We start from the raw sequence: 26855 nt of genomic DNA, 5'->3' as shown, positions 1-26855 counted from the left end.
TCCAGCAAACATTCATGTAACTAGACATTTAAATGCCTTAGATTTGTCAAGTGAACTGTGGTGTTTGAAAGATTTTCCCACTCTGGCCAATGTGGCTCAGTTGGCACCGAAAGTTTGCCAGTCAGGGCACATACTCTGGTTGCGGGTTTGATTCCCAATCTGGATGTGTCCAGGAGGCAACCAATCAATGTTTCTCTCTCTCCCCCTCTCCCTTCCTCTTGCTCTAAAATCATTTTTAAAAAACACACATAAAAAATAAATAAATAAAACATCTTCCCAGCTGTTTTCTAGTGTGGTCCTCATAGCCCTGTGAGGAAGACAGACCAGAAGCCATTTTTGTAGCTCAGGATACTCTGTAAACAATGAGGAGGCGAGAGAGGTTGGTGTTGGTTTAGTGAAGAGTAAAACTGGGTTACTCCTTTGAGAAACTTGGGTGGTTTGCGGAGCTGGGTCTAGAGGTGCACACACGTCTACCCAGAAAGAAGATGTGAGCAGCATCTGCGAGTGAATGTGGTGGGTGGCTGTTGATGTTTTGTGGTGGGACATAATGGAAGACTTCATGGCACACCATGCTACTTGAGTTAATGCAGACTGCACATTCCCACCATGAGAGCATTATACCCCTGTGATCGGGCAAGCAAGCAAATAAATAGCGCATCCCTGAATAAATATGTAGTAAACTGCAACAGCAAGGAAGTGTGGATAGGGTGATGCTTGGGAAATCCAGGATTGTAGGAGCACACCCAGGGAGGCTTATCTGAGGAAGTGAAATGTAAGCTGAGATTTGAGGACGAGGAGGGTTAGTCAGGTTAAGAAAGGGGTGAGGTCCCAGGTGGAAGGAACAGACTATACCAAGGCCCAGAGGGAGATAGGCCGGTGTGCTGGAAGTTCAGGGAACACAGTGTAGAGATTTGAAGGGATGGGGGATGTGATTTCAGACCCTCAGCTTCTCTCCCTGCTGTTTCAGAAGCCCTCAGTGGTGCCTCTCTCTGCTCTTATAAGCATTGGAACCAATGCTCCTCTCTGCTTCTGCCCTCCCCCTTGCCACAGAATTGAGTCCACCCTTAGGAACTAGGACACTAAGGCTGTGCCTGGGTGCCTCATCTGTCCTTCAGAGAATGGGATGCCCCAGCCAGAGGGACAGCTCGCTGTTCCCAGACGTGCACTCCTTGGCCTGCCTGGATGTGCCTTTCCCAGCCTCCGGCCCAGCTGAAAGAAAGGCCGCAACACCTACTCCAAACTCACCCCGCTTCTCCCGATTGGAACGTTTCTCCCTCTGAAGTGTCCACTTCTTGTGCGGCCTCCCCCACACAGCTCTCTGTACGCCCACCTCCCCAAGGGCAGTCTCTCACTCGCTCTTTTTGGCATCTCCCTGAAGCAGTCTCGTCAGTGCTGTTGCACAGGTCCCCAAATCAGTCCCTAAACGATGTGTCAATTGAAGGGGGCTCTGGCGGGAGGTGGTGGAAGAGGTGGTGGAAGATTGCCATGCGGGTCTTAGTAAAGGCTGCCTGGGGCAGTGTCAAGACTGGTGCTGCCAAATTCCCGGCACTTACTGACTTTCAGAATTTGGGGAAAAGGCATAGAATTTCCTGGGAATTCCCAAAGTCATATCTTTTGTAACACAATGTATTTATGTGTTTTTAACTAAAAATGAGAGACTATGATAAACTGAATTATTTTTTCTATGATAAAAGTTTCAGAGGTTTTCCTGTAAAAGAAAAATATATATATAATAGTAAATACATGGTTTATTATTATTTGGGAATAATATATTGTGACAAGATTATATGTTTTATTAACATGTGTAAATGACCTCCACCTGGTATACATGTTTGATAGTAGAAAATGTTAAAGAGAACATTAACAAAATTAATGCTTGCCTGGCCGGTGTGGCTCAGTGGCTGAGTGTTGACCTATAAACCAGAAGGTCGATTCCCAATCAGGGCACATGCCCAGGTTGCAGGCTTGATCCCCAGTGTAGGGCGTGCAGGAGGCAGACAATCAATGATTCTTTCTCATCATTGATGTTTCTATCTCTCCCTCTTCTTTTCTCTCTGAAATCAATAAAAAAATATTTATTTAAAAAAATGAATGCCTAATAAAAATCATTTAATGTTTTAAGATAATGCCACAAATATTTAATATGTAAAAGTTATTCTTAATGTGACATTTAAGATCTTTTTTTTTTTAAATATATTTTATTGATATTTTACAGAGAGGAAGGGAGAGAGAGAGTTAGAAACATCGATGAGAGAGAAACATCGATCAGCTGCCTCCTGCACATCTCCCACTGGGGATATGCCCGCAACCCAGGCACACGCCCTTGACCGGAATCGAACCTGGGACCTCTCAGTCCGAAGGCCGACGCTCTATCCGCTGAGCCAAACCGGTTTCGGCGACATTTAAGATCTTTATTTTAAATTACCAGACACTAAAATTCATTCTTTTTGGTGTGCAGTTCTGAGTTTTGGCAAATTCATAGTCATTAATCATCGCCAGATAAATAATTCATATAAAGAACTGTGCTATCACCCCCTAAAGATGACATTCCTTTGTGCTACTCCTTTGTAGTCAAACCTCACATATCATTAACCCATTACTTACTCTCTTCCTGTAGTGTTGCTCTTTTCAGAATGTTATGGAAATGGAGTCATAGCCGTTTGAGTCTCACTTAGCACAATGTACAAACTGTGCCTATCCGTTGTTGCTGCATGTATCAGTGTTTGTCCCTTTCTGTTAGTGAGTAAGCATTCTATTGTAAGGATGGGCCACAACTTTCATTTGAAGCACATTTAGGTTGTCTCTGGGATTTGGCAATTTTGAATAACATTCATCTGCTGGTTGAAACATGGGTTTTCATTTCACTTAGGTAAATCCCTAAGAGTGGGATCGCTGGGTGTATGGTAAGAATAAGGTTACTTGCCAAGCTGTTTCCTACAGTGGCTGTGCTGTGCATCCCCACCATCAGTGTATGCGAGTTCCAGCTTCTCCACGGCCCTGTTCGCATGCGCTGTTGTCAGTTTTTGTTTTGTTTTGGCCATTCTATAGGCGTTTTTCCCTAATGACTAAGGATGTTGCACATCATTTTCATGTGTTTATTTGTCATCTGTATATTTTCTCTGGTGAAGTACCTGTTCAGATCTTTTGTCTATTTCTTTTTTTTTTTTTTAATATATTTTATTGATTTTTTACAGAGAGGATGGGGGAGGGATAGAGAGTCAGAAACATCGATGAGTGAGAAACATTGATCAGCTGCTTCCTGCACACCCCCTACTGGGGATGTGCCCGCAACCAAGGTACATGCCCTTGACCGGAATCGAACCTGGGACCCTTCAGTCTGTAGGCTGACGCTCTATCCACTGAGCCAAACCGGCTAAGGCCTTTTGTCTATTTCTTAATTGGGATGTTTGTTTTCTTACTACTAAGTGTGGGGAGTTCTTTATATATCTTAGATACAAGTCTTTTATCAGATATGCGATTTGCAAGTACGTTCTCAGTGAGTGGCTTGTCTTTTCATTCTCTTAATGTGCCTTTCAAAGAGCAGAAGTCAATTTTGATGAAATCCAATTTATTTTTAAAAAATTTAATATGTTTTTATTGATTTGAGAGAGGGATAGAGAGATAGAAAAACCGATGAGATAGGTAGATATCGATTGGCTGCCTCCTGCATGACCCCCACTGGGGATCAGGCCCACAACTGGGCATGTGCCCTGACTGGGAATTGAACCTTTGTTCATGGGTCAACACTCAACCACTGAGCCACACTGGCTGGGCTATCAAAAAAACTTTAATGAATCCTGTTTCTTATATTGTATCTAAGAACCTTTTGCCTAACCCAAGTTCACAAAGAATTTCTCATGTTTTCTTTTAAAAAGTTTATAATTTTTAATTTTACATTTAGATGTATCCATTTTTAGTTAATTTTATAAAAGATATAAAGCATAAGTCAAGGTTCTTTTAAAAAAGTTTTTTCCATTTTAGTTGTTTCTATTGTTTTATAACAATTTGTTCACTTTACTGAATTGCCATTTTCTTGTGTAAAAAAATCTATTGGTCAGCCTTGGCCGGCTTGGCTCATGGTTAGAGCACCAGCCTGTGGACCGAAGGTTCACAGATTCAATTCCTGGTCAAGGCTGTGTAACTTGGTTACACACTCAATCCCTAGCCCTTGTTGGGGGAGTGTGGGAAGCAACTGGTTGATGTCTCTCTCTTGCAAGGATATCTCTCTCTTTCTCCCTCCCCCCCCCCCTCCCCCTCGCCCCCCCCCTCCCCACCTTCCTGCCTTCTACTCTAAAAAATATATATCCTTAGGTGAGGATTTTTTTAAAAATCAATTTTGTGTGGGTCTAAAATAAAATTGTAAATTACACAAAACATTAATTGCCCTTTCTAATGATATTGATCTTGGTTCCATGACAAATACTCCAGATGTAGAAAAATTCCTTTCTTTTTGACTTGATGTTGATTGAATAGTTAAAGCGTGTATCCAGAACTATTTTCAAGATGGACATCGAGGTATAGTTACTTTGAATAAGTTCATTTTATTTTTTAGTGATGAAAACACACTTCCTTTGCCCCAATTTTGGTTTAGCTGTTGCCTTTACTAACCAATACTGATTATTTATTTTAAAATTTTATTAATTGTTTGAGAGAGAGAGAGAGAGAGAGAGAGAGAGAAACATCGACGCAAGAGTGAAACATCGGTGGGCTGCTTCCTGCATGCCCCCGAATGGGGGATTGAACCTGCAACCTAGGCATGTGTCCTAACCAGGAATTGAGCCAGCAACCTTTTGGTGCATGGGACGGTGCCCAACCAACTGAGCCACACTGGCCAGGGCACCAGGGCACTGCTTTTGCTAATTCAGATGAAGATCAGTTTCTGATTTTATGTCCTAGAATTCCACAATACTCACTTTTTTTTCCCTTTCTCCTGTATCAAATAGTCAAATGCTAGAAGATTCCAGTGAACATTATTGGGTAGTGTTTGAATAATCTAACAAGTGTATCTCCTAAGAAAGTTAACAGCACTGTATAGAATCACGTGTCAGAATTGCCAGTTTGACTTGTTTCTAAACTTCCTAGAATTCTACTTGTAGGCTTTCTATATATTATTTATACACACACACACACACACACACACACACATATTTGCAAGAATGACTCACCGTTAGCAGCAGACAGGGTCATGAACACACACAACACGGCAATGGCTACAAGTAAGACTTGATCAGATTGTGGCACTCCTGTCCTGATTCCCAGAAACGTCAGCCTTGACCTTCAACTCTGCATGTTAATTTCTTATTCTTGCTTTGACGTGAAGTTAATAGTAGTGGATTCCTTGAAACCAATAACATCTCTAAGGTTTGATTGTTAAGCTTTAATTCTCACCAGAAGATTATACCTTTACCCATTTTCCCAATTTGTCAATATTTGGGATGTTTCTCTGAATTTGAGATTCAGTAAAACATCAATTTCCTAAGAAAAGTTGGAAAAGAAGTCTTGCATGGATATACTTGTTAAGAGGTCATAAGGCAGGATTTGAGGAAAGCCAAGTGTTGAAAGGTAACCTATAAGGTAAGCTCCGCAGGGCAGCCGCTGTGTCGTATCCGTCACAATGTCTGTGGAACCAGCTTGGCACCTGACCCCTGGAGGGTGCTCCATGGAAGTTACTGGCTGAATAAATGGCTGGCAGTGGCTGTTGGGAAGCATTGTGTAAATCACTGTGCTGACAAGATGGTTCAGGTTGTAGAGTTCTATGGAAGATGAGCTTAGAAAACGCTGAGATCCCTATTGTGCCACGCCTTGAGCAGTGGGCATAGGAGCTTGGATGGTTATACTCTGGGCACTGGAGAGAAAAATCAAACATGATACAGCTGAGTCCTTGTTGGCTCATAGCCAGGTGGTGAGCTGAGGGCCAAACAGCCTTTTTTCTTTCTGTTGTTTAACCCAAAGGCCAAAGCTGCCCTAGTCGGGTGGCTCGGTTGGTTGGAGCTTTGTCCTATACACCAAAAGGTTGTGGGTTTGATTCCCAATCGGCACATTCCTAGGTTGCGGGTTTGATCCCTGGTAGGGGTGTATATGGGAGGCAAATGATTAATGTTTCTTACACCAAATCAATAAACATTTTTTAAAAATGCCAAAGCTACAGAAAAGTTGAAAGAATGCTACTTTCCACTTTTGTATTTCCTTCACTAAGATTCACCAATTGCTAACAGTTACATTTCCTTCCTTCCTTCCTTCCTTCCTTCCTTCCTTCCTTCCTTCCTTCCTTCCTTCCTTCCTTCCTTCCCTCCCTCCCTCCCTCCCTCCCTCCCTCCCTCCCTCCCTCCCTCCCTCCTTTCTTTCTTTCTTTCTTTCTTTCTTTCTTTCTTTCTTTCTTTCTTTCTTTCTTTCTTTCTTTCTTTCTTTCTTTCTTTCTTTCTTTCTGATTATGTTTTTGTTGATTTTTTTAGAGAGGGGAGAAGGAAAAAGAAAAAGAGAGAAATAGGATGAGAGAAACATCCATTGGCTGCCTCCTGCACAACCCCTACTGGGGATCGAGCCTGCAATCCGGGCATGTGCCCTGTCTGAGAATTGAACCGGCGACCTGTCGGTGCATGGGAGGACGCTCAACCAACTGAGCCACACTGGCCAGGGCTGTTACGCTTCCTTGGCATTGTGTCATAGACTGTCCACAGTCCATGCTTGCAGGAGTGTTTCCTGGTGATTAGATTTACGTTAACACTTTTGGTGGGAGCTTACAAGGGTGATGAGTGCTTCCTGTTGCTTCACACCGGGAAGCTGACGGTGCCAGCTGGCCCCAGTAAAGATGATACTGACTGTGATCACCTGGTTACGTGGGTGTCCGTGAGGACTGCTTTCGTTTTAAGGCAGAGAACTTTGGGGGTTTTGTTGGTGGTGGTGTTTGGTTGGTTAGGTTTTGAAGGCAGAGAACTTTGGAAGGAGCTCTTCACTGACTTTGGGATAGCGGACAGCCATTTTGGAAGAGACTATTTCTCTGTCCTTTGTACCTGCTATTGAGAAACATCTTGATATTGTCCAGTGATGTTCAACCCTTTTCATCTCACGGCACACATAAACTGATTACTGGTATAATTAGTTTCTGCGGCACACCAAAAAATAGATTTCTTGCTAATCTGAAAAATAAAATAGGTATAATTTTTATTCATTCATGTCTGACGGCTATTGTTTGCTGGCTGTTGTCATTTTTTTATTTGGAAATCTAAGGGAAAAGAGGTCAGTGTCCCTAAGTAGTCAGGTATTGCATGTTTTAAAATTTCTTGTAGCACACTGGTTGAAAATCGCTGATGTAGTCAAAAAAGCCCTGTGAGCCAGGAAATGGGATTTGGGACCAAGCTCTACAACCATCTCTCCCCATGACTGGTAGATAAGTTATGTCATCTCCCTGGGCTGAACCCTTGTACATATAAGGAAATAGACGCTCAGAAAGGTGAAGCAATTTGCCCAAGGCCACTCAGCTGGTAAGTAGCAGAGCTAGGATTCAAACTCAGTTCTCTTTGGGCCAAAGTCCTACACTTGCCCTTTTGCCAGTCTGCCTCCTCCGAGGCGGCTGGTCATCACTATGGTGGCACCAACCACTACGTACCAGTGCTGAAAACCCAGCAGAACACCAGCCCTGAGGGAACTAAGGTGAAAGGGAAGGGAAAGGTACCTCTCTCGCCCACGTTGCTCTCCTGCATGTGACAGGCTGTTCCTAGGAAGGCCTGGGCGCCTCAGGCAGCTGGTAGGCGGCTGTTGGACGCTGCTCAGCCACCTTTGGAATAAGTACTTTAGTGCGGATGTTACAAAGGCGAGCTGCCAGAGGACTTGTATGCATCATATTAGCATATCCAATGGCCACAGGCACTGGGGCGGTGGGGGCTTGCCCGGGGTGGGAATGGCTGGGGGTGGGGGGGTGTCAATTGGGGAAAAAGAAGACATATGTAAAACTTTAAACAATAATTTTAAAAAAAATTTTTTTTAAGGCGAGCTGCTGGCGCTGTTCCAGCCCCCGCCTGTCCAGACAGGGAAGTGCAGGCCTCACGTACCTGGCCGTGGCCTGGGTTAGGGTCAGTGCCTAGGATCCCCAAGTTGGCCCATGAGTCCTGAGGGCAATCAGGTGGATGGAGAAGGTACTGCCTGAGCCTGCCTGGGTCCCTGGGGGCACGGAGAGAGACTGGAGCATTCATGGGGGAAAGGTGTGCAGAGCCTTGCCAAGCAGATCGCTGTGGGTGGGGAGTTACCCCCTGCGTGCGCTCACACCCCACGATTTGGGTGAGGTTCTCGAGGAGCAGCCAGCAAGGAGGCCATGGTGGCGACACGGCACTCCAGGACTGCCCTGCCAGCCCTCTGCGCTGGCGACCGGCCCACCAGCCTGTCATTTTCCTGGTTAGCATCTCTCCCCAAGGGCAGGAGCACTGAGCACCTGGTGAGTAGCGTCGCTCCTCATGCCACCCTGTGTGCTTCCCTGACGGTTGTTCTGAGGGAAGCAGTGGCTCTGGCTCTGTCAGGACATGGTCTGTTAAAGCCACGTTGTCCTCTTGCTGTAGAGTTGAGAGTCTGGGAGAGGCTGTCCCACGTTCACGGGCCTGCAGGGTACGGGGCTGAACTCGGGGCCAGGGCCAAAGTGGCCTGCCAGGAGCTGGCAGTGCCGGGTGGGCCCTGAGGGGGTTCCGGGCGTTCTACCTCCTCCTGCAGTGCATCTTGGAGGACCCACCCACACACACTGCACTGGCAGCCAGGTAGGCAGGGCAGAAGGATCCCTGCAGAGGGAGACCTCCGCAGAAAAGCAGTGTTTCCAGTAGCACCTGGGAGCAGTGGCTGGGCTTTACCTTGATTCTTTTGCGGGAGCCCCATCGCCCTCCTGCCAGATGGGGCTGAAATCCAGACTGGGAGCTGACATGACCCGACGTGTAAGGCCTTCCGCTTTCTAAACGAATTCGCCAAGTCATCGCTAAGTCACGCCAGTCTCGGCAATTCCCCGCCACTCCCGCACATCCTCCTGGCCGGCCCTGGGTCCTGAGGCGCCAGGGCAGCTGGGACCAGCTTCCTCACTGAGCTCACGCAGGCTGTCGTGTTGGCACACACTCAGGAGCCGCTCCTGGCAGCGCCGAATGAGGATGGAAGGTGAGGCCTGGGCCGATTCTCTGACTCCATGGTGCTTTGATGTTTCAGAAGCTCTCTGGGCTCCCTGAGGTTGAATTCTCTCGTTTGTCCTTTCTCTCCCTCACCTCTGGTTCGCCTGTCCCTCTTTGGGGGACTTCATGCTTTTCAAGTATTTGTTGACTAGGCCCTTATCAGGGACCTCAGAGAGCAACCAGATAGGCGTGCACCTGGCAAGGAAAGGGAGAGCAGAAAGCAAATACTGAGGCTGAGAGCCAGCACCAGGTGAGCTGCTCGCTCCTGAGCCGGTTTCACTCGAGGGGAACCAGAGCTTCGGTGAGGGAGACAGCGAGCAGTGCTGGAAGGAGGCTCTCTCTTCTGCTCAGCTTCGTTATGAAAGAAAAACTGCTGCAGGCACGGAAAACCGCCCATCTCCCCACCTCTCTCCCCTCCTTCCCACCCTCCCAGTCCAGGCGGCGAGCGCTCCACAGCTGCTGCGGGGCAGGTGTGTGCTAGTCTGTGTTGTTACAGTGGGCGCCAGGCAGATGTGCAGCCCACCCACTCGCTGTGTGCGGCGTCCTGCCTGAGCTGCCCGCTGCTCTGGAGGTCGCAGGGAACGCCGTGCCACCGCGTGCCAGGATGCCGCATCCTGAGAGAGGCAGAGTCTTCGGCTTCTGCTGCTGCTTCTTGTTACTTTCTCTAAACTAATGATGTCTCATGTTTGTATCATGCTTTCAGACTTTTTTTTTTTTTGCTTACTAAACACAGCACATGTTCATTATAGGAAATTTAGGAAAATCAGATAAGCAATAAGAGAAGAAATAAAAATTAACCCTAAGAAATATTCATCATTAACATTTTGGTGTGTGAATTATATAATACTGATGTTTTTCACATTTATTCTGTCATCTGAGCCTTGCTGCCTGCCTTAGGGAAGGCATGTGGATATTAATCCATCGCAGATGGGAGAATGAGCCACAGAGAGGTTAGAGGTTGCCCAGAGGGGCACAGCCTGTGCTGGCAGGGCTGGGAGTGTACTTGGCATGCAGCTCTCTCCCTGTCCTCTCACCTGGACTGCAGCAGAGCCTGGGCAGGGGCTCTGATCTGCTGAATCGTCTTATCCAAGGGTTAAACACATGGCGCCTAGATGACACTTTGGCCTCTCAGTGACGTAGGAGAAAAGATAGGAGATAGGCTTTTTGGATTTAAAGTATTGCCATTCCGACACTTCCGCTTCATCTTGGCTATTGAGGTTCTAGAGGCCACACATTAAGAGGGAGTGATAGACTGAGGGAAAGGAGGGGTCGGGAAGGTGGCCAATGACACATGCTGCGGTGACAGAGGTTTCACCTGGGGCGGTGGCTTTGGGAGGAAGTGGTGCAGGCTGAGCCTGGGTGCCCAGAGGTCAGGGAGGACGGGACTAGGAAGGGTCCACTCTCCAGGATACGGACACTTTGTAGCATTAGGGGTTCAGGAATGGAAGCGAGAGGCCGTAGCGTGGAGCTCCTCCACCCTGAAGGCAGACGGCTCCTGGCTCTGCATCCAGGCTCCAGTGGTCATGCAACTTATTTCCTCTTCCTTGCTCTGGTTTTGTCCTCTGTAAATGGAGGCGATACTAGTACCTGCTTCACAGTCCTCACTTGTGATGGCTACGTAAGGAGCTTACAGTCATGCCTGGCACACAGAAACGCTGTGTGCTGTTTGGTTCAAGCAGAATTGGAGTAGGCCCCACGTAAAAAGAGTCATGGGAGTCTTCTGTGTGTGTGTGGCTGTGACCTCTTCCCCAGCCTGCTCTAGACCTGCCACCACCTCTTCGGGGCTAGGAGCCTGCATTTCCCCCTTCCTACCCCTTAGTCTGTATATAAAATAAAACCACTTCCTGATTTTATGTTTTTCTCTGAACGCTTTTTTCTCTAATGAGCATATTTTATTTGTAAGGTCATTTCTGGATGACCCAGCTCTGCTTGGCCTTGAACCTTTGAGGCCTCCAGTAGAGGCCATTTCCTCCTCCTCAGGACACGGCCTCCCTCCTCCCTTCCCCTGTTCGTGTACAGCCTTTCCCGCAGTCAGAGTCATTCAGGTGCTGGTCTTATCTTCCTCCCTGACGGGAGTGTAAACATTAAAGGCTCTCGAGGATTAGCTGCCAACCCCCCACCCCTGCCCTGCAGAGCCACGTCCTATGAGTGACCCGGGCCCCTCCTGAGCACTGCTCTTGGGGTCTGCTCAGTAAGCAACTGCAGAGTCCAAGGCGGGCAGAAGCAGCCAGCTCCCCTCCCAGGGGGAAAGGAAGCCAGACAAATGAGCCACTGCCTGGACTCCTGCACCCCCTGCTCACGGCTCTGCCTGTTAACTGTCATCCCGATGAGCCCCTTGTCTGACTGGGATGGGCTGAGAGCAGCTGGGCGCCCTGGACAACTGAAACCTGAGGACAGGTGATCTCTATGGGGCAGGTCCATGAATGGAAATCTTTTTTCCAGTTATAAAAGTTATTCATTTGTCCAGCAAATTTACTGTCTGCCAGTTGTCCTCTGTCTTGAGGATCAGTATGAATCTAACATGAAAATCTCTGCCTGGTGGGGTTTATATCCTTTTGGGGAGACACAAATAGTAAACAAATTAGCTTTAAAAATACATATATATGTATATACACACATATACACATGTGTTTTATACATGTGTGCACATACATATGTATACATGCATGCGTGCATACTATTCCAGGTAGTGGTAAGAGCTACAGAGAAAACTGAAGCAGAGAAGAGAAATGGAAGCGCCCGAGAGAGGGCTGGGTTGACTTTAAATCCTGTGGTCAGGTTGACTGTGATGTTTAAGCAAAACCCTGAGGAGGTGAGGCAGCCAGCCATGTCAATAGGTAGGACATTTTCCTCAGGAGGAAACAATTGCAAAGCCCCTGAGGCAAATGCGCCTGCCAGCCTGGCCGAGTGTGCCAGGAGGGGAGAGGGAAGGCCTGGCGGGCCAGTGTAAAGATGGGCAGGAAGCTCCTGGAGGGGTTTGATCACAGAAGGAGCAGAATCTGACTTGAAAGGATCGCTCTGACTGTGGTGGGGTGAAGCCAGCTAGGAGGCTGTTGCAATAATACAGGCAAGAGATGATGTTGGCTTGGCTGGTTTTGTTCAGAGGTTAGAATGTCGGCCTGAGCACCAAAGGATTGTGGGTTTCAATCCTACTGAAGGGCACGTAATGTACCTGGGTTGCAGGTTCAATCTTTGGCCCCGGTTGGGGTACGTGCAGGAGGCAGCCAATCAATGTGTCTCTTTCTCATCGATGTTTTTCTCTCTCTCTCCCTCCCTCTCTCCTTTCCACTCTCTGTAAAAATCAATGGAAAAAACATCCTTGGGTGAGGATTAACAACAACAAGAAAAGAGAGAGAGAGAGCCCAGCCGGTTTGGCTAAGTAGTTAGAGTGTCAGCCAGCAGACTGCCAGCTGCTTTCATTCACTCATTCAGCAAATATTGTTAAGCACCTACCACCATGTGCCAGGCCACAACTGTCAAGAAACCAGCACAAGTTAGTCAGTACCCAGACTAATGATTGATTGGAAAGCGTGGGTCGTGGGTTCAATTCCGTCGAGGGCACGTACCTTGGTTGCAGGCTCAACCCCCAACCCCAGTTGGGAGGCAGCCAAGATGTGTCTCTCTCACATCGATGGTTTTCTCTCTGTCTCTCTCCCCTCCCTTCTACTCTCTCTAAAAATCAATGGGAAAATATTCTTGGGTGAGGATTAACAAGAAAAAGAGAGAGAGAGAGAGAGAGAGAGGATGTTGGCTTGGACCAGGGTCATAGCAGTGAAAGTGATGAGCAGTGATTCGAATCTGGGTATTTATTAAAGGCAGAGCCAACAGGATTTGTTGGCACCAACATTTTGGCCTGACTAACTGGAAACTTGGAATTGACATTTACTGAGATGGGAATGATGTTGGCGGGGGTGGGGGCAGGGGCGGGGGGCGAAGGCAAGGGCTCGGTTTGGATGGATTAGACTTAAGATACTATTGGGCATCCATGTGGAGATATCAGAGAATCTGCGCTGGAGAAACAGATAGGAGCCATCAGTATACTGAAGGTATCAAAAGCTACGGATGAGCATGAGGTCATGCAGGGAGGAGTGTAGATTGAAGGAGACCCTAAGAGGTCAGGAAGAAATTGCTCACTGGCTCCAGCAAAAAGATTGCTCAGGAGCAGCCAGGGAGGTCAGAGGAAAACCTGGAGCCAGTAGAGGAGAAGGCGTAACGGAGGAAGGACTCCGCAATGCACCACAGGCTCTGAAAGGTCGAGTGAGATGGAGATGATACATGTTCAGTACAGAAAGTTAAGACATACAGGGACATAGAAACAGTGACTCACCTACTGCCCTATTCATACATGGAAACTTCCATTCTTTCTCTAGTCATTTTTATAGGATTTTTGCTATATAATTGAATTCTGCTATTTTCCACTAACGTTACTAAATATTCTATGAAAACATGAGTTTCATGGCTGGATAATACTCCATTTTCTGGGGGTGCCCTCATTTATTTAACCATTCCTCTACTGCTGGACATTGAGATATTTCTGTTATTTTTCATTACTATAAAATTTTCATATTTATAAAAATTGATTTCTTTTTTTTTTAATATATATTTTTATTGATTTTTTGCAGAGAGGAAGGGAGAGGGATAGAGAGTTAGAAACATTGATGAGAGAGAAACATCGAGCAGCTGCCTCCTGCACAACCCCCACTGGGGATGTGCCCGCAACCAAGGTACATGCCCTTGACCGGACTCGTACCTGGGACCCTTCAGTCTGCAGGCCGACGCTCTATCCACTGAGCCAAACCAGTTAGGGCTGATTTCATTTTTAAAAGTAACACTGCATCGAACAGCCTAGTCCAGTTTCCTATGAGGGGAATTACAAGGTTACAGGCATGAGCACTTTCAGGGGAAGCTTGGACTTAGGAGCCACAGATTCTCCTGGGCGGAACTGGCTGATCCTGGCTTCGCTGAGGGCTCTTCTGGCCCCCTCTGTCCTTGGGGAGGCTCAGAAGTCACTCAGCCCTGCTCACCCCTCTGCCTTCCACCTCCGACTGTGTGTCCCGTTTTCCCGGGCCGGTCAGTTTCATTCCCTCACCAGGCCGCCGCCTGTCAGTGCGCTGCCCTTTCTTTGCCACCAGCCTCCATCGCCCGGCAGGAGGCATTGGTCAGAGCTGCCTCAGAGGGCAGTGTGGGTGCTCAGCGCACTCAGGCTTGTCTGCCTTCCTCTCCCTGAGATGAGAGAGATTATTTTGTGAACATTGAGGGAAAAGGGTGTGAGTAGCGAGTCTGGTCCATAGTCCCTAGAGGTGTGTGTCAGAAGTTTGAGGGGCTTGGATGGAGTTGTCAGGCCTAGGGATGTGGCTGTTCGAGTCAGTTGGCCTCTTGCCAGCCGTGCCAGGTGCCACTTGTGCTCCCACATAGGAGTGTGTCTAGCTGAGAGTCACCAAGATCAGAACAGCACTGGGAGGCTGAGCCAGGGAGTCAGCAGGCAGGGCCCATGGAGCTCTTCTGCCCTGCCCTGCCCTGCCCTGCCCTGCACTTCACTCAGTGGGGCAGAGGTGGGCACCAGGGGAGCATGCGGCTCTGGGTGAGGCTCTCCTGCCTGGCTCCTCAGCCTGGCTCTCCCCAGGAATTGAAGAGGCAGGTGTCTGGGGACCCGGGGGTGGCCTTTCCGTCCCGCCCGTGCCCCCGCTAGCTTTGCCTCCCTGGCTCAGAGTCCAGCTGAATGATCTCCAGTCCGCCCTCCCCAGTGGCCGGAGGAATGCGCTCTGAACCTGACCATCGTCTTCATAGCCCCCTGGGCTCTGCTGCTCTTCGGATAGACCCATACCCTTCACTTGCCCTTTGAGGCCCGAGGGATTGCCAGCCTCCACTAGACCAGCCCCCCTGCCTTCCTGGCACGCCAGCCACACAGCCCGTGCTCCCGCCCCTCCGAGGGTCCATGCCCTCCTCCCTTTGAGGGGCCTTTCCCACCTGTTTCCCCGTTGCCCTGTCACCCCACTCACCTGCCTCTGGGTCGAAGGCCACATCTCAGGAACACCTTCCTGAGCACCCGTCCTGGAGGGGCGTGCTGCGGGAGTGCCGCTGCCCTCGGCGTTTCCTCCACTGCCTGGCCGTCCTTCCTAGGTGTGTATTTGTGCTGGTTTCTTGACTGATGTGGCCTGGCACATGGTAGGTGCTTAACAAGTATTTGCTGAATGAGTGAATGAAAGCAGCTGGCAGGGACCAGAGGAAGAGTGGAGGGGCATCGGTGGCAACAGCAGCCGTAGCACCTGAGGTCCTGGGATGAGAAGGGTCTGGAAGGGGCCCTGGTGTGGCCCCTGGTGCTGTCACAGCTGCCCTCCCCGCACAGCCTCTTGGAGCAGCGAGGGGTCCTCAGCTCCCGAAAGCCCCCAGGCTAGGACCTGGGCAGGCCTTTTACCTCCTCTATGTCTTTCAGCAAATTCCTCAGTTTTCTTTGTTCAAAACACTTTATAAACATTTCTCCCTTTCCCCCCAGTGATGAAAGTATCTCATGCTCATTGTAAAGAATTTGGAGAGCACAGAAAAATGTAATTAAGAAAATAAGAATCCCGCTCAGAAAAAAGAACCATGTTGAGGCTGTGTTTCTTGTGAAAGCTGTAGGTTTTCAGCCTCTCCTCAGTCTTCAGTGGCACAGGCAGAGGCGGCCGGGGTGGGGAGCTGCTGGCTAGAGTCTCACCTGCTCGGGCTGCGGGCACCCTTGGGGGCTCCTTGCTGGTCCCTGGTGACAGCCTTGTTCCCACTGGATCTCTCTCCGGGCACATTCTCAGTAGCTCCCTGAGGCCAGCTTTTCCTTTTATTTTAGTTTAACTCCACTCTACGGCCCATGGGCCTTAGGGCCTGACTCTTGGTGGCATTGGAAGAACCCCAGAGGTGAGGGGCAGGGTGGCTCCTGGGTATCTTTTCTCTGGTTCTAGCACTCTGAACAAAACCAGCCCCAGGCCACGCCAAGAGTCAAACTGCTGGGGTGGATCCCTTCCAGCCAGAAAGCCACACAGGCCCCTTGTGTGCCCTGAGGGGAGTGGGGTGCCCGGATTGGCAGATGTGGGAGAGAGCACCCTGGAGTTGCTCTTCAGGGAAACCAGGGCATTGGGTCAGTACCCAGACTGGAAAGCTTGGGAGAAAATGAACCAGGCCCATTCTCTCATGGCCTCCCTTACGGCTGGTCCTGAGACGTGGGGCTTGGGCTGCTGACCCTTGTCCCGCTATGGGGTGTGTGTGGGGGAGATGGGGAGAGGAAATACAGCAACTGGGTCCACTGTACGGTGGGGGACGGAGCAGGGAGAAGTGGAGGAGGGTTTGGACTCATCTCTCTGAACAGTGAAGCCTGGGCTGGAGTAGGGAGCTCCCTGTCAGTTCCCTGTTCCCACAGCGGGTTGTAAGGAAGGAGTTGGGAGATTGTGTGTTTATGTCCCTGGAATTGCAGTAGGCTAGTCCAGTTCTGGACCTGGCTACCACTTGCTCCACACAGTCCCTAGAATGAGGCAACAGTGACAGTAACAGCAGCAGCCACAGTCCCTCTTTGTCGGACACTTACTGTCTGCCAGCACCAGTGAGCAGTTGTGCGTGGCTGTTTAATCCTTAGGACAGCTGCTCAGGTTAGGTGGTATTCCAGTTTTAGGGCTGAGAAACTCGGAGGGGTTGGTGTCTTCACCTGAACTCGGGGAGGGGGGGGGCAGGGGGTGCAGAGGCAGGGTTTGAACCCAGGCCTCACGCAGAAGTCAGTGAAATTAACTTCTGTGAATTATTGCATCTCAAAGGCAGTAATACATGAGAATCAGTACAGTGGCAAATGCTGTGTGGAGAACAGTGTGACAGTGGTTATGCTTTCAGTCTGTATATCTTTCAACAAGTGTATGTTGAACACCCACTAAATGCCGAGCACCGTGCCGGGTGCTGGGTCCTACCTTGGAAAGATAGAGGGCACTGCCTGGGAGACTGATAATGTGGTGAGGCCAGACCAGTGAACAGACTGGCAGTTTGGTACAGTAATTGCAGAGCTGGAGGACCTGGGCCAGGGTTGCAGCAAGAAGGAACAGAATGGAGCCGGTCAAGGAGAGCTTCCTGGAGGAGGAGGTGCAGGTGGACCTGAAGGAGCTGGCCTGGCTGGTAGAGGGGCAGCATTCCAGGCTGAGCCCCGTGTTCAGGGAGTGATGTGGGAACATGGGCGCGTGGGCTGGGCTGGAGAAGGAGCAGGACCAGCGCCTGTGCTGTCTTCAGCGCACAGCGGTTGTCTTCTGGCAGGGAGTGTCCAAGGGCTTTGATCGGGGTGTTCTTGACAGAAATAGCAACTGGCGGCTAGACAGAGGTTTCAGGGGTGATGGCTCCAGACTGAGTCTAAGAGCAGCTTCCAGACCTCGGGGCCCCAGCTACCAGCACCACGACTGAGTACAGCACAGTGATTGGGACTTGAGCCAACCTGCCTGGGCTCTAGTCCTGCTCCTTCCGTTAATGTGTGACCTGAGCCAGTGACTTGCTCTCTGTTCACGGTCTCCTCATCGGTTGAATGGGGATAGGAATAGTACCTGCCTCGGGGTCATTGTGAGGATGAGATGTGTTCGTACACATGGACCTGGTGTGTAGTAAGCCCTGGAGAATGGAAGGACCATGGTGGTGGAGGTGGGGAGCCCGAGGCTCTGCAGCTGTGACCATGCTTGGGGTCTGGTGACCAGCGAGGCTTCTGTGGCTGTGCCTCCTGGTGAGGGGGCCGCACACTCACTGAGCCCACTCAGAAGTACAGCCTGCCAGTGCGGGCGTCAGGAAGGCTCTGTTTCCTGAGGACGACTGCACTTGGAAAGAGGAAGGCTGTAGGCTCTAGGCCAGGGGTGGGCAAACTTTTTGACTCGAGGGCCACAATGGGTTCTTAAACTGGACCGGAGGGCCGGAACAAAAGCATGGATGGAGTGTTTGTGTGAACTAATATAAATTCAAAGTAAACATCATTACATAAAAGGGTACGGTCTTTTTTGTTTTATTCATTTCAAACGGGCCGGCGGCCCGTAGTTTGCCCACAGCTGCTCTAGGCCCTAGACCGGACCTCTCTAGACTCTGGATCACTTGGGGTAAGCTCCTAACCTTATCTGCCAATGGGAACTGAATGGAGTTATGCCCCCTCCCCCCTTAGCTCCCCAAAGGCCTGAGTTTCTTCTTGGGACAAAGGGTCTTGGAATGGGAACACTTGGAATGGGAACATATATGTATGCAGCATACATGTGTGCTGCAGGTATGTGTGTGTGTGGTATGTGTGTGTGTGTGTGTGTGTGTGTGTGTGTGCACACGCGCCAGAGTCAGAGCAGTCCAGGCATTTGTTTGGCAAAAATTCTTTTGCTAGATACTACTTTTTGTCTCCAAGGGGCAGCAGAGCAGGCCTCCTCACTCCGGCTGAAGCCCTTATCCTGTCTGAGGTCAGCACCAACCTCCTAGGGCAGTGATGGCGAACCTTTTGAGCTCGGCGTGTCAGCATTTTGAAAAACCCTAACTTAACTCTGGTGCCGTGTCACATATAGAAATTTTTTGATATTTGCAACCATAGTAAAACAAAGACCTATATTTTTGATATTTATTTTATATATTTAAACGCCATTTAACAAAGAAAAATCAACCAAAAAAATGAGTTCGCGTGTCACCTCTGACACGCGTGTCATAGGTTCGCCATCACTGTCCTAAGGGGTGAAGCTCTGCCATGACCAGAGTTCCTGGCTCTGGCACAGTGTGGGGAGGGGGATGGGGCGGGGGGCCACAGCGAAGACCAGAATTTCTCAGTGCAGCCGCTTAAAAGTTAAACCTAGTGCTGGGTGTGCTATTTTTAGTGCCAGGCCTGAAGAGGGAAGAGGAGAATAGGATTCATTGCAAGGACAGTGGTGAGTGGCAGCTACCTGGGAAAATCCAGCCTGTGGGCCTGGGCGCAGGCGGGAGCCGGTGTCAAAGTAGCTCCTGGCCAGACAAGCTGAGACAGTGGTGGGTGTGGGGCAGCCGTGGTGCTGGTGGATGGCTTCTGGCAACATGCAGGGATGGGCAGTACTGTGGTTGCATCTAAATAGAAACAGCCCGAGGGATGTGTGTGGGTTCTGGAGCAACTAGACTGCAGCTCCCCTCCCCCTTCAGCTGATGTCCTGAAGAGGTCACAGCCAGAGAGACGCTCCAGGCTGGAATCCAGGAACCCTGGCCCCGAAACCAAAACTCCAGCCATGGCCCAGAACCACATCTGATCCTAAGAGGCCACCATGTGCACCCCAGACTCTGAGAACAGTAGCCCTGAGCATGGGGACCTAACCAGCCAGCTAGTGGGGAAGCGGAAGCTGAGGCTCAGGGGTATCGGGCACACAGCTCGCCAAGGCCTAGCCAGGCTGCCACTCCACTGTGTCCGAAACCCCATGGTCGTCGACGTCATCCTCTGGTGTGTTGCAGGGACACCCTGTCAGGCTCTGAGGGCCTGGGTGTTTTCACTTCCCTCATGTGCCCAGGGGAGCACACAAGGCTCTCCTTATGGGGCTTGGAGGACTGAGCAGGGCCTGTTGATCGTGTACCCAGCAGGTGCCTCCCCCGCCCTCCAGGATTCAGCACGACAATGAACTCTGCTCCCATCTCCCAAGGTCCCTCAGAGGGCATGAGGCAATGTGTGAGAAAATACTTTGTCAAGTGTCTGTACAAGGCAGTGTTGCAGTTTTTGCTCCTCTGTTTCTGCCTGCTAAGGGGAACCCCCAAATCTTCATGTCCCCCACTCACTGGCTCTCATCACCACTGGTGTGCATTTCCCCCTGTGTCCACTCGCCCCTCTGGCCAGTGCCACCACTGACCTCATGGCTCATAGACGTCACATTGTCTGACCCTCTGTCACTGAGCTGCTCATCCTCTTGATGCTACTCAAACCTCCTGCAGCCCTTCAGCCATGGGCCTCCTCCCTCACCTACCCCTGCCCCTCTACCTCCAGACGTTGGAGAGTTCAGCACATTCCTCGCAGTCACAGGCTGCCCTCGGTGATCGCCAAGGTCCTTGGCCAGTGTTGTCAGCAGCCCCTCCCCACAGTCCCACTCTCCTTAGCTAAGGGTCCTCCTGTCCTGCTCCCGGAGGACTGTGTTCAGCTGTGTGCAGTGCCGTGGAAACAGGCCTCTAATGTGTTCACCTAACTAGTAGCCCGAGGTGGGCATTCAGGGCTAGTTCCGCGGAGCAGTGGCCAGGCTCCTGCGGGCGTCATCCGCTTCCCCCAGCAGTGACGTCTTACGTAAGCATCCTGCCCCGTCCAGACTCAGATGGGCACTGGACACGCCTTTCACTCAGCTCCGCGGGGTTGTCTGGAACTCCCCGTTTTTCCAGCACGTCCTTTCTGTGTCAGCACCCAGTCCGCCAGCCTACGTGGCAGTGGTGGTTCTGTCTCCGTAGTCCTGTCTGAGACTTTCTCAGGCAGAAAGCTAGCGTTCCACACTTCTCCTAAGTTCCCCATCCAGCGTAATAGTTTGGAAGCTATGTGTCCTGTGTATGGCATCTTGTTACCTTTGAAAACTTCCCTGTGTATTTGACTTCCATTGCCAGCCCATGACGTCATTGTTTTGTGGCTGCGTAGAACTGCATGTTTCCATGTCATGATTTGTTTCATAAGCCCTTGTTAATGGACTTCGAGGTGGTTCCCCACCTCCTCCTAGTCAAATAGTACTGTAACGAGTAACCTTGTACTAACACATTGTGTTGTTTTGCTCAAGTGGAGGTACAGCTTATGGTACAAGCTGCAAGTGGTGTCTCTGGGCCAAAGGGAAGGAGTGCTTGTAATTTGGATAGATGTAGCCAAATCCGCCTCTGTAGAGGTTGTGCCAGTTTACCTTTCCACCAGGGATGTGTGAGATCATATTTCCCACGTGCCTAGCAACAATGTGTTAGCATTTGTTTTAATCTGATCTTAAAAAGTGTATTTCAGTGTTGTTTTAATTTGCATTTCTCTTTTTATTAATGATGATGAGCATCTTTTCACATATTTAAGAGCCAAAGGTATACCTTTTCTGTATGCATTTTTAAAATATGGTTTGATTGTTGTTGTTTTTAAGAGAGAGAGGACGGGAGAGGGAGAGAATGAGATAGAAACATCAATGAGATAGAAACATCGATCAGCTGCCTTCTGCATGTCCCCTACTGGAGATTGAGCTCAAAACCCAGACATGTGCCCTGACCAGGAATCAGACCAGCCACCTCTTGGTGCATGAGACAATGCTCAGCCAACTGAGCCACACCGGCTGGGCTCTGTGCACATTTTTTATATCCTCGGCCCATTTTATTATTGGATTGCTGGTCTTTTGCTTATTAATTTGCAGGAACTATTTAGGGAAATTCGCCCTTTATCTAATGAGAGCTGCACATCTTTTTCTCAGTTTATTATCTGTTTCTTTCTTATGCTTTTTTTTTTTAACCATGTAGAAAGTTTATATTTTTTGTAATCATATTTACTAATCTTTACCCATACTCTTTTAACCCATAAAGTCTTATGGATTTTGTGTCATTCTTAGGTCTTCCCCCCCCCCCCCCCCCCCCATCTCCAGACTATTGGTATAGTGTCTGTTTGTTTTCACTTTAAAATCGTTGATTTGGCCGAAACCGGTTTGGCTCAGTGGATAGAGCGTCGGCCTGCGGACTGAAAGGTCCCAGGTTCGATTCCGGTCAAGGGCATGTACCTGGGTTGCGGGCACATCCCCCAGTAGGGGGTGTGCAGGAGGCAGCTGATCGATGTTTCTCTCTCATCGATGTTTCTAGCTCTCTATCTCTCTCCCTTCCTCTCTGTAAAAAATCAATAAAATATATTAAAAAAAAATCGTTGATTTGTTTGGGCCTTGTCTTGGTATAAGGTGTAAGGTAGGGATCACTACATACCATTAATTGAAGGATCCACCTTTCCCCTTTGAAGTGCTGTCTTTATAACATACTAAAGCTCCATGTGTGTTTGCATCTATTTATAGACTTTTGTATTCTCTTTATTGATTGTCTGTTCAGGTGCCAGTACCGCCGTGTTTCAGTTATTGTAGCTTTCCTTTAATTCTTTTTATTCTTTTCCAGCTCATTCCCTACCATGTTTGCCAGAGTGTCTCTCCTCCCCCCAGCCCTTTGCTTTCTTCAAGTCCCATCTTCTACTCTGTGAGGCCATTCCACGTGAACTTTACCGCCCCCCGCCCCCATACACACACACGTACACACACTGCTATGATGCTTCTTCATATTTTCCTCATCTTGGGCCCTTGAATCATTCCCCTCCCATCAGTCATCCTGCCCTGGCTTCCCCCTTGGATCTTCCTGTCTTTCGCCGCAGACCTCTCCTCTGTCCACAGCTTATTTGAGTTTCCTTTATTCTGAAAAACCTCTCCCCAGCTTTGCTACTATTTCAGTCTAGTGTGTATACATTTCTTCCCTGGCACAGTCACCCAAAATTACCCTCCCCCCGTCCCAGCTTCCCCGCTAGCACTGATTCTTCAGAGCCCGAGTCCATCCCAGCCACTGGGCTGACACTTGCTTCACGGGGGCGGATGACCTCACAGTCACTGCAGCCAGCGGGATCAGTTATCGCCCTGCAGCCCTGCAGCATTGGAGCCGGCTGACCCCTTCCCCCTGAAAACAGCCCTTCCCTTGGCTCTGAGACGCAGGCTGTCCCGAGTCGGTCCTGCCTCTGGCCACTGCCCCGTTGTCTGCTCTGGTGCCTCTTCCTGTCCTTCCCTGATATGTCACTGCCTCCCTTGGGGAGCTGAATCCCTCCTGTGGCTGTCACATCAACAAGGATGCCCCCAGCTATAGGTTTCCAACTCCCCAGCTTAGACTCGGGCTGATTTCCAAACTGCCTCAGGAGACCAACTGAGGGGTTATTGTGTCAGTCCAAGCGGGAAGATGAAGGCCTGATGGGAAGGAATGGTTACAATCACCAGGGGAATAAAACAAAAATTCCGATGTCCAAGCTGCTCCCAGACCCATCAAATGAGGATTTCTGGGAGGAGTGCAGACATCCAGATCACCACACTCCCCAGTGACTGCAGTGCAGCAAGTTTGCAAGCCTGGAGCAGGGTGAGAGAGGGAGGATCTCCGATGGCTTCTGCCTTCCGGCTTTGATAAGTGGTAGATGGGCGTGTGGGTCACTAAAACGGGGTTACAGAGGAAGGGGGAGTGTGGGGGGAGACGGTGGGTTCTGTGGGATAGGTGGAGTTTGAGCTGCCTGTGAGACCTCAAGATAAGGGGTTCCACAGATGCTTGAATCTCTCTGGAGCAGGTCTTTTCTGCTCCTGGCCCTTCCAGGCCTGTCCTGACGTGGGATGAGGTCCGTCTCACTCCCAGGGTCAGGGCTCTGAAGCAACATGCCTGGCCACAGCCCACCTTCCCGGCCACCCCGCCAGGTCCTCTCTCCAGCACCTCACTCCCCAGCCAACAGGACTCCGCCGGTCCCCACTGTGCTGCCTCCCAGTCTTTTCTCAAGCTGTATCCCCACGCGGAGTTCCATACCATCTCCCCTGCTCAAAATCCACCCCTCTCGGACCTCTCCCTACTGTTCCCTGCAGGAAGGCCACCCCCCCCCCCCCAGGCGCTTACACCTCTAACTGTGGCATTTGTGACAGTATCTTAGTTGCAGAGGGTTAGAACCATCTCCTCCTGGTGGTGTAAACATGGGGGTCACCATCTAGGAGCCCACAGTTTGGGAGATTCCAGGACAGAGTGTGTCTCCCTTGCCTGGTGGCTCTGCAGATCTGCTGTCGCTGTGAGCGAGCCTGGCGGGAGCTCACGCCTTTTATCCACCCTAACACTTCCTTCACGAAGGCGGCTTTGGAGAGCAGTGATCCTGGGACCGGGTACGAGTGCGGCAGGATCTCCAGGGGGACTGAGCATTTGAAAAGCCCTCAAGGCTTTCTCGTGCGTCTCCCGAAAACTCCGGGAACTCAAAGGGCAGGATGCTGCCAAGGAGGCAGGGGAAGGTAGCAGAGGGATGTGTCACCCCATCTGGGTGATGGGAACTGCTCTGAGCCCCACAGACCTGCTGCAAGAGCCAATGGGCAAAGGGTGGGAGGGGAAGTGACCTTGATGCAAGGAGTGGAGACCGTGGGAGAGCCCTACAAGGTGAGGTGGTCCTGCTCTGCTGGCCCCCGATGACCCTGAGCCATGCCCCACTCCCACCGCCCTCTCATCCTCTTCCTGTCTTCCCCTTTGCCCAGGCTGACGGAACTGCCCTGGGGTCCATCTGCACCCAGACCCAGATGATGCCAGAGCTATGACCGGGCCTGCAGGCGTGGCGCCGAGGGGAAATCAGCCATGGAGCAGCCACCGGAGGAAGCCCCTGAGGTCCGGGAAGAGGAGGAGAAAGAGGAAGTGGCAGAGACACAAGGAGCCGCAGAGCTCAATGGAGAACCAGAGCACCCGCTTCCCTCCAGCAGCTACACAGGTGAGGAGGGTGGGGACAGGAGCTGGCGCTCACACACCTCGGGGAGTGCAGAGGAGCGGCCGTAGGGCTGGAGCCCCGGGCCCGGCTCACTCCCCGCTGTGCTGCTCATCGGAGGCAGGACTGTGGGCCGGGCACCACTTCGTTCTGTACAACAGACAGTATCCCGGGGGGTGGAGAGTGGGCTCTGTGAGAGTTACTGGAATTCGCGTGCGTCATGCATGTTGTCATGGTTGTTCCATCACGACTACTGCAAGGGACCCGCCTGATTAACAGCCACACACTAGAAAGATCCCTGTAGCTGTGATTGTCATGATCACTCAGAACACACAGCTCAGTTGTCTGGTGCTAATTGTACACGCCATTGAGCTGAACCGTAATGCGGCATCAGTTGGTGCGATTAACTGTAACGAATATTACTTTTGTGCAGCCAGTTTTTAGCTCCTCTTATTTCACCTGTTGGTTCCCTTTACCCACTGTCAGCAGCAGTGCAGACAGTTTTCTCTGGTGCCTTGTACTGTCTGTCAGCATCTTCATCATCCCATCATGGTGTTGTGTCCACCTTCAAGGGCACCAAGACCCACTTCTCTCAGCCCCTGGCTTTCCCTGCTCCCTGCTGCCCAAGCGCCATCACAGCCTGCTGATCCTTGCTCCCTTCCCTCGGGAAGGGCTGGGGCCAGGATACACTGCCAGGAGGGGACGCGCTGACCTCACTGCTGGTTTCAGCTGCTGGAGCTCCTGCCACAGCTGCTGATTCACGGCAGAGGAGCAGGCCTATCTCCTAAGGACGGGCTCCGGGTCCCTGTGCCTCCCGGGGAGGAGGTGGGTGTTGTCAGAGATAAAAGTTAAAGTGGGGGGCCCCGGCTGGTGTGGCTCAGTAGCTTGGGTGTTGTCCTGTTTACCAGAAGGTTTCCAGTTCCTTTTGCTGTCAGGGCACCTGCTCAGGTTGCTGGCTGGATCCTTAGCAGCAGGAGGCAGTCCATCAATGATTCTCTCATCATTAATGTTTCTATCTCTCTCTTCCTCTCCCTGAAATCAATAAAAACATATTTCACTTTCACATTGATGTTCCTCCCCCCCCGCCCCCCCTTTCTCTAAAAATCAGTAAGACGAGTGAAGGCTGCGGACAGGCTCCTGCCTGGGCTGCACTAAGAGAGCCCGAATCCTTGAGCCACGCTGCTGGGTTTTTCAGAGCTTCCTCCTCAGGGCGAGGCGGGCGCGGTGACGGCATCCGGGAAGTTTTATCAGCGGGACTTAGGGCGCAAGGGCGGACGTCTGGGGAAGAATTTGCCCAGCCACCCTGTGCTTGATGGATTCCGTTTATCAATAAATCAGTGAAGTGGAAGTAAAAAGACGTTCTTGCTCAGTAATTGAAACAGGAGGGATTGTTTAACGTAATTACCATATGTTAAAGCCATAATATAGGTAAACTTCCCACAAAGTGCAAGACTAGCCACGCCGCAGAAAAGTAGAAATAGGCAGTTCTCGGTAGGACAAATACAAATGGCTAGAAAACACAAAGCATTTTTCAGTCTCCCTGATCCAAGAAGGTGTCTTCAGGTGAGATTGGCAGAGAGGACGTGTTAGCCAGAGCGTGAGGACACGGCCCGGTAGCCACAGGAGTGGAGGGCAGCAGCCAGCACTTTGCATGTGTGTTTCCTGGGCCCTGCGTCCCCCCCTAGGAGTGTGTCCCCGTAAACACTCGCTCAGTTGCACGGAGATGGCCACACTTGTTTACTGCAGCTCTGTTCCCGAAAGCAAAAATTGGAGAGCGCCCATCTGTGGGGAACTGGTTATGTAAACTGTGGAATGCTGGAGTCATTGAAAAGGATAAGGTGGGTCTGAGTGTGCTGACAGGGGAGCACATTCCTGACAGATTGGACATCCCATTGTTTAAAAATCCTTATGTATGCCCTGGCCGGTGTGGCTCAGTTGGTCATCGTCCTGTGCACCAAAAGGTCAAGAGTTCAGTTCCCGGTCAGGGCACATACCTAGGTTTCGGGCTCAATCCCCAGTAGGGGGCATGCGGGAGGCAGCCAGTGGATGTTTCTCCCCCCCCCCCCCTTTCTCTCTTCCTCTCTCTCTAAAAAATATCAATAATAATAGTAATAAAAAGGAATCTCCATCAGCTGAAAACTTAAAAACAGCCCTCATGCATCACAGAAGGCACTGGGGGAGTAGACACACGGGACGAGAGGGGCCACTCCCACGTGGGCTCATGGGTGGAGAGGATCTGCCATAAGCTGCTCCGCACCGTGTGTGTTTTTCCCAGCAGGCCTGGAGTGCTCTCCTACTTTAAAAAGCAGTTACATTGC

General features: G+C 50.4%; 1 protein-coding gene across 4 annotated transcripts in view; it reads left to right on the top strand.

Moving 5' to 3' along the window:
- PPARD (peroxisome proliferator activated receptor delta) overlaps positions 1–26855 on the top strand; it is a 79978-nt gene that overhangs the window by 41107 nt on the left and 12016 nt on the right. For 3 of the 4 annotated variants that reach the window (XM_059701892.1, XM_059701894.1, XM_059701893.1), the window contains one exon: positions 24317–24543. In XM_059701892.1, coding sequence (XP_059557875.1) covers positions 24414–24543 — 130 coding nt within the window. In that variant the 5' untranslated portion in view covers positions 24317–24413. Of the gene's footprint in view, positions 1–9011; positions 9127–24316; positions 24544–26855 lie in introns of those variants that run through there. The other variant, XM_059701895.1, reaches the window with a different exon arrangement.

Source organism: Myotis daubentonii, chromosome 6, assembly GCF_963259705.1.
Source record: "Myotis daubentonii chromosome 6, mMyoDau2.1, whole genome shotgun sequence".
NCBI classification, from domain to species: domain Eukaryota; kingdom Metazoa; phylum Chordata; class Mammalia; order Chiroptera; family Vespertilionidae; genus Myotis; species Myotis daubentonii.
This window is presented reverse-complemented; position numbering and strand designations above follow the sequence as displayed.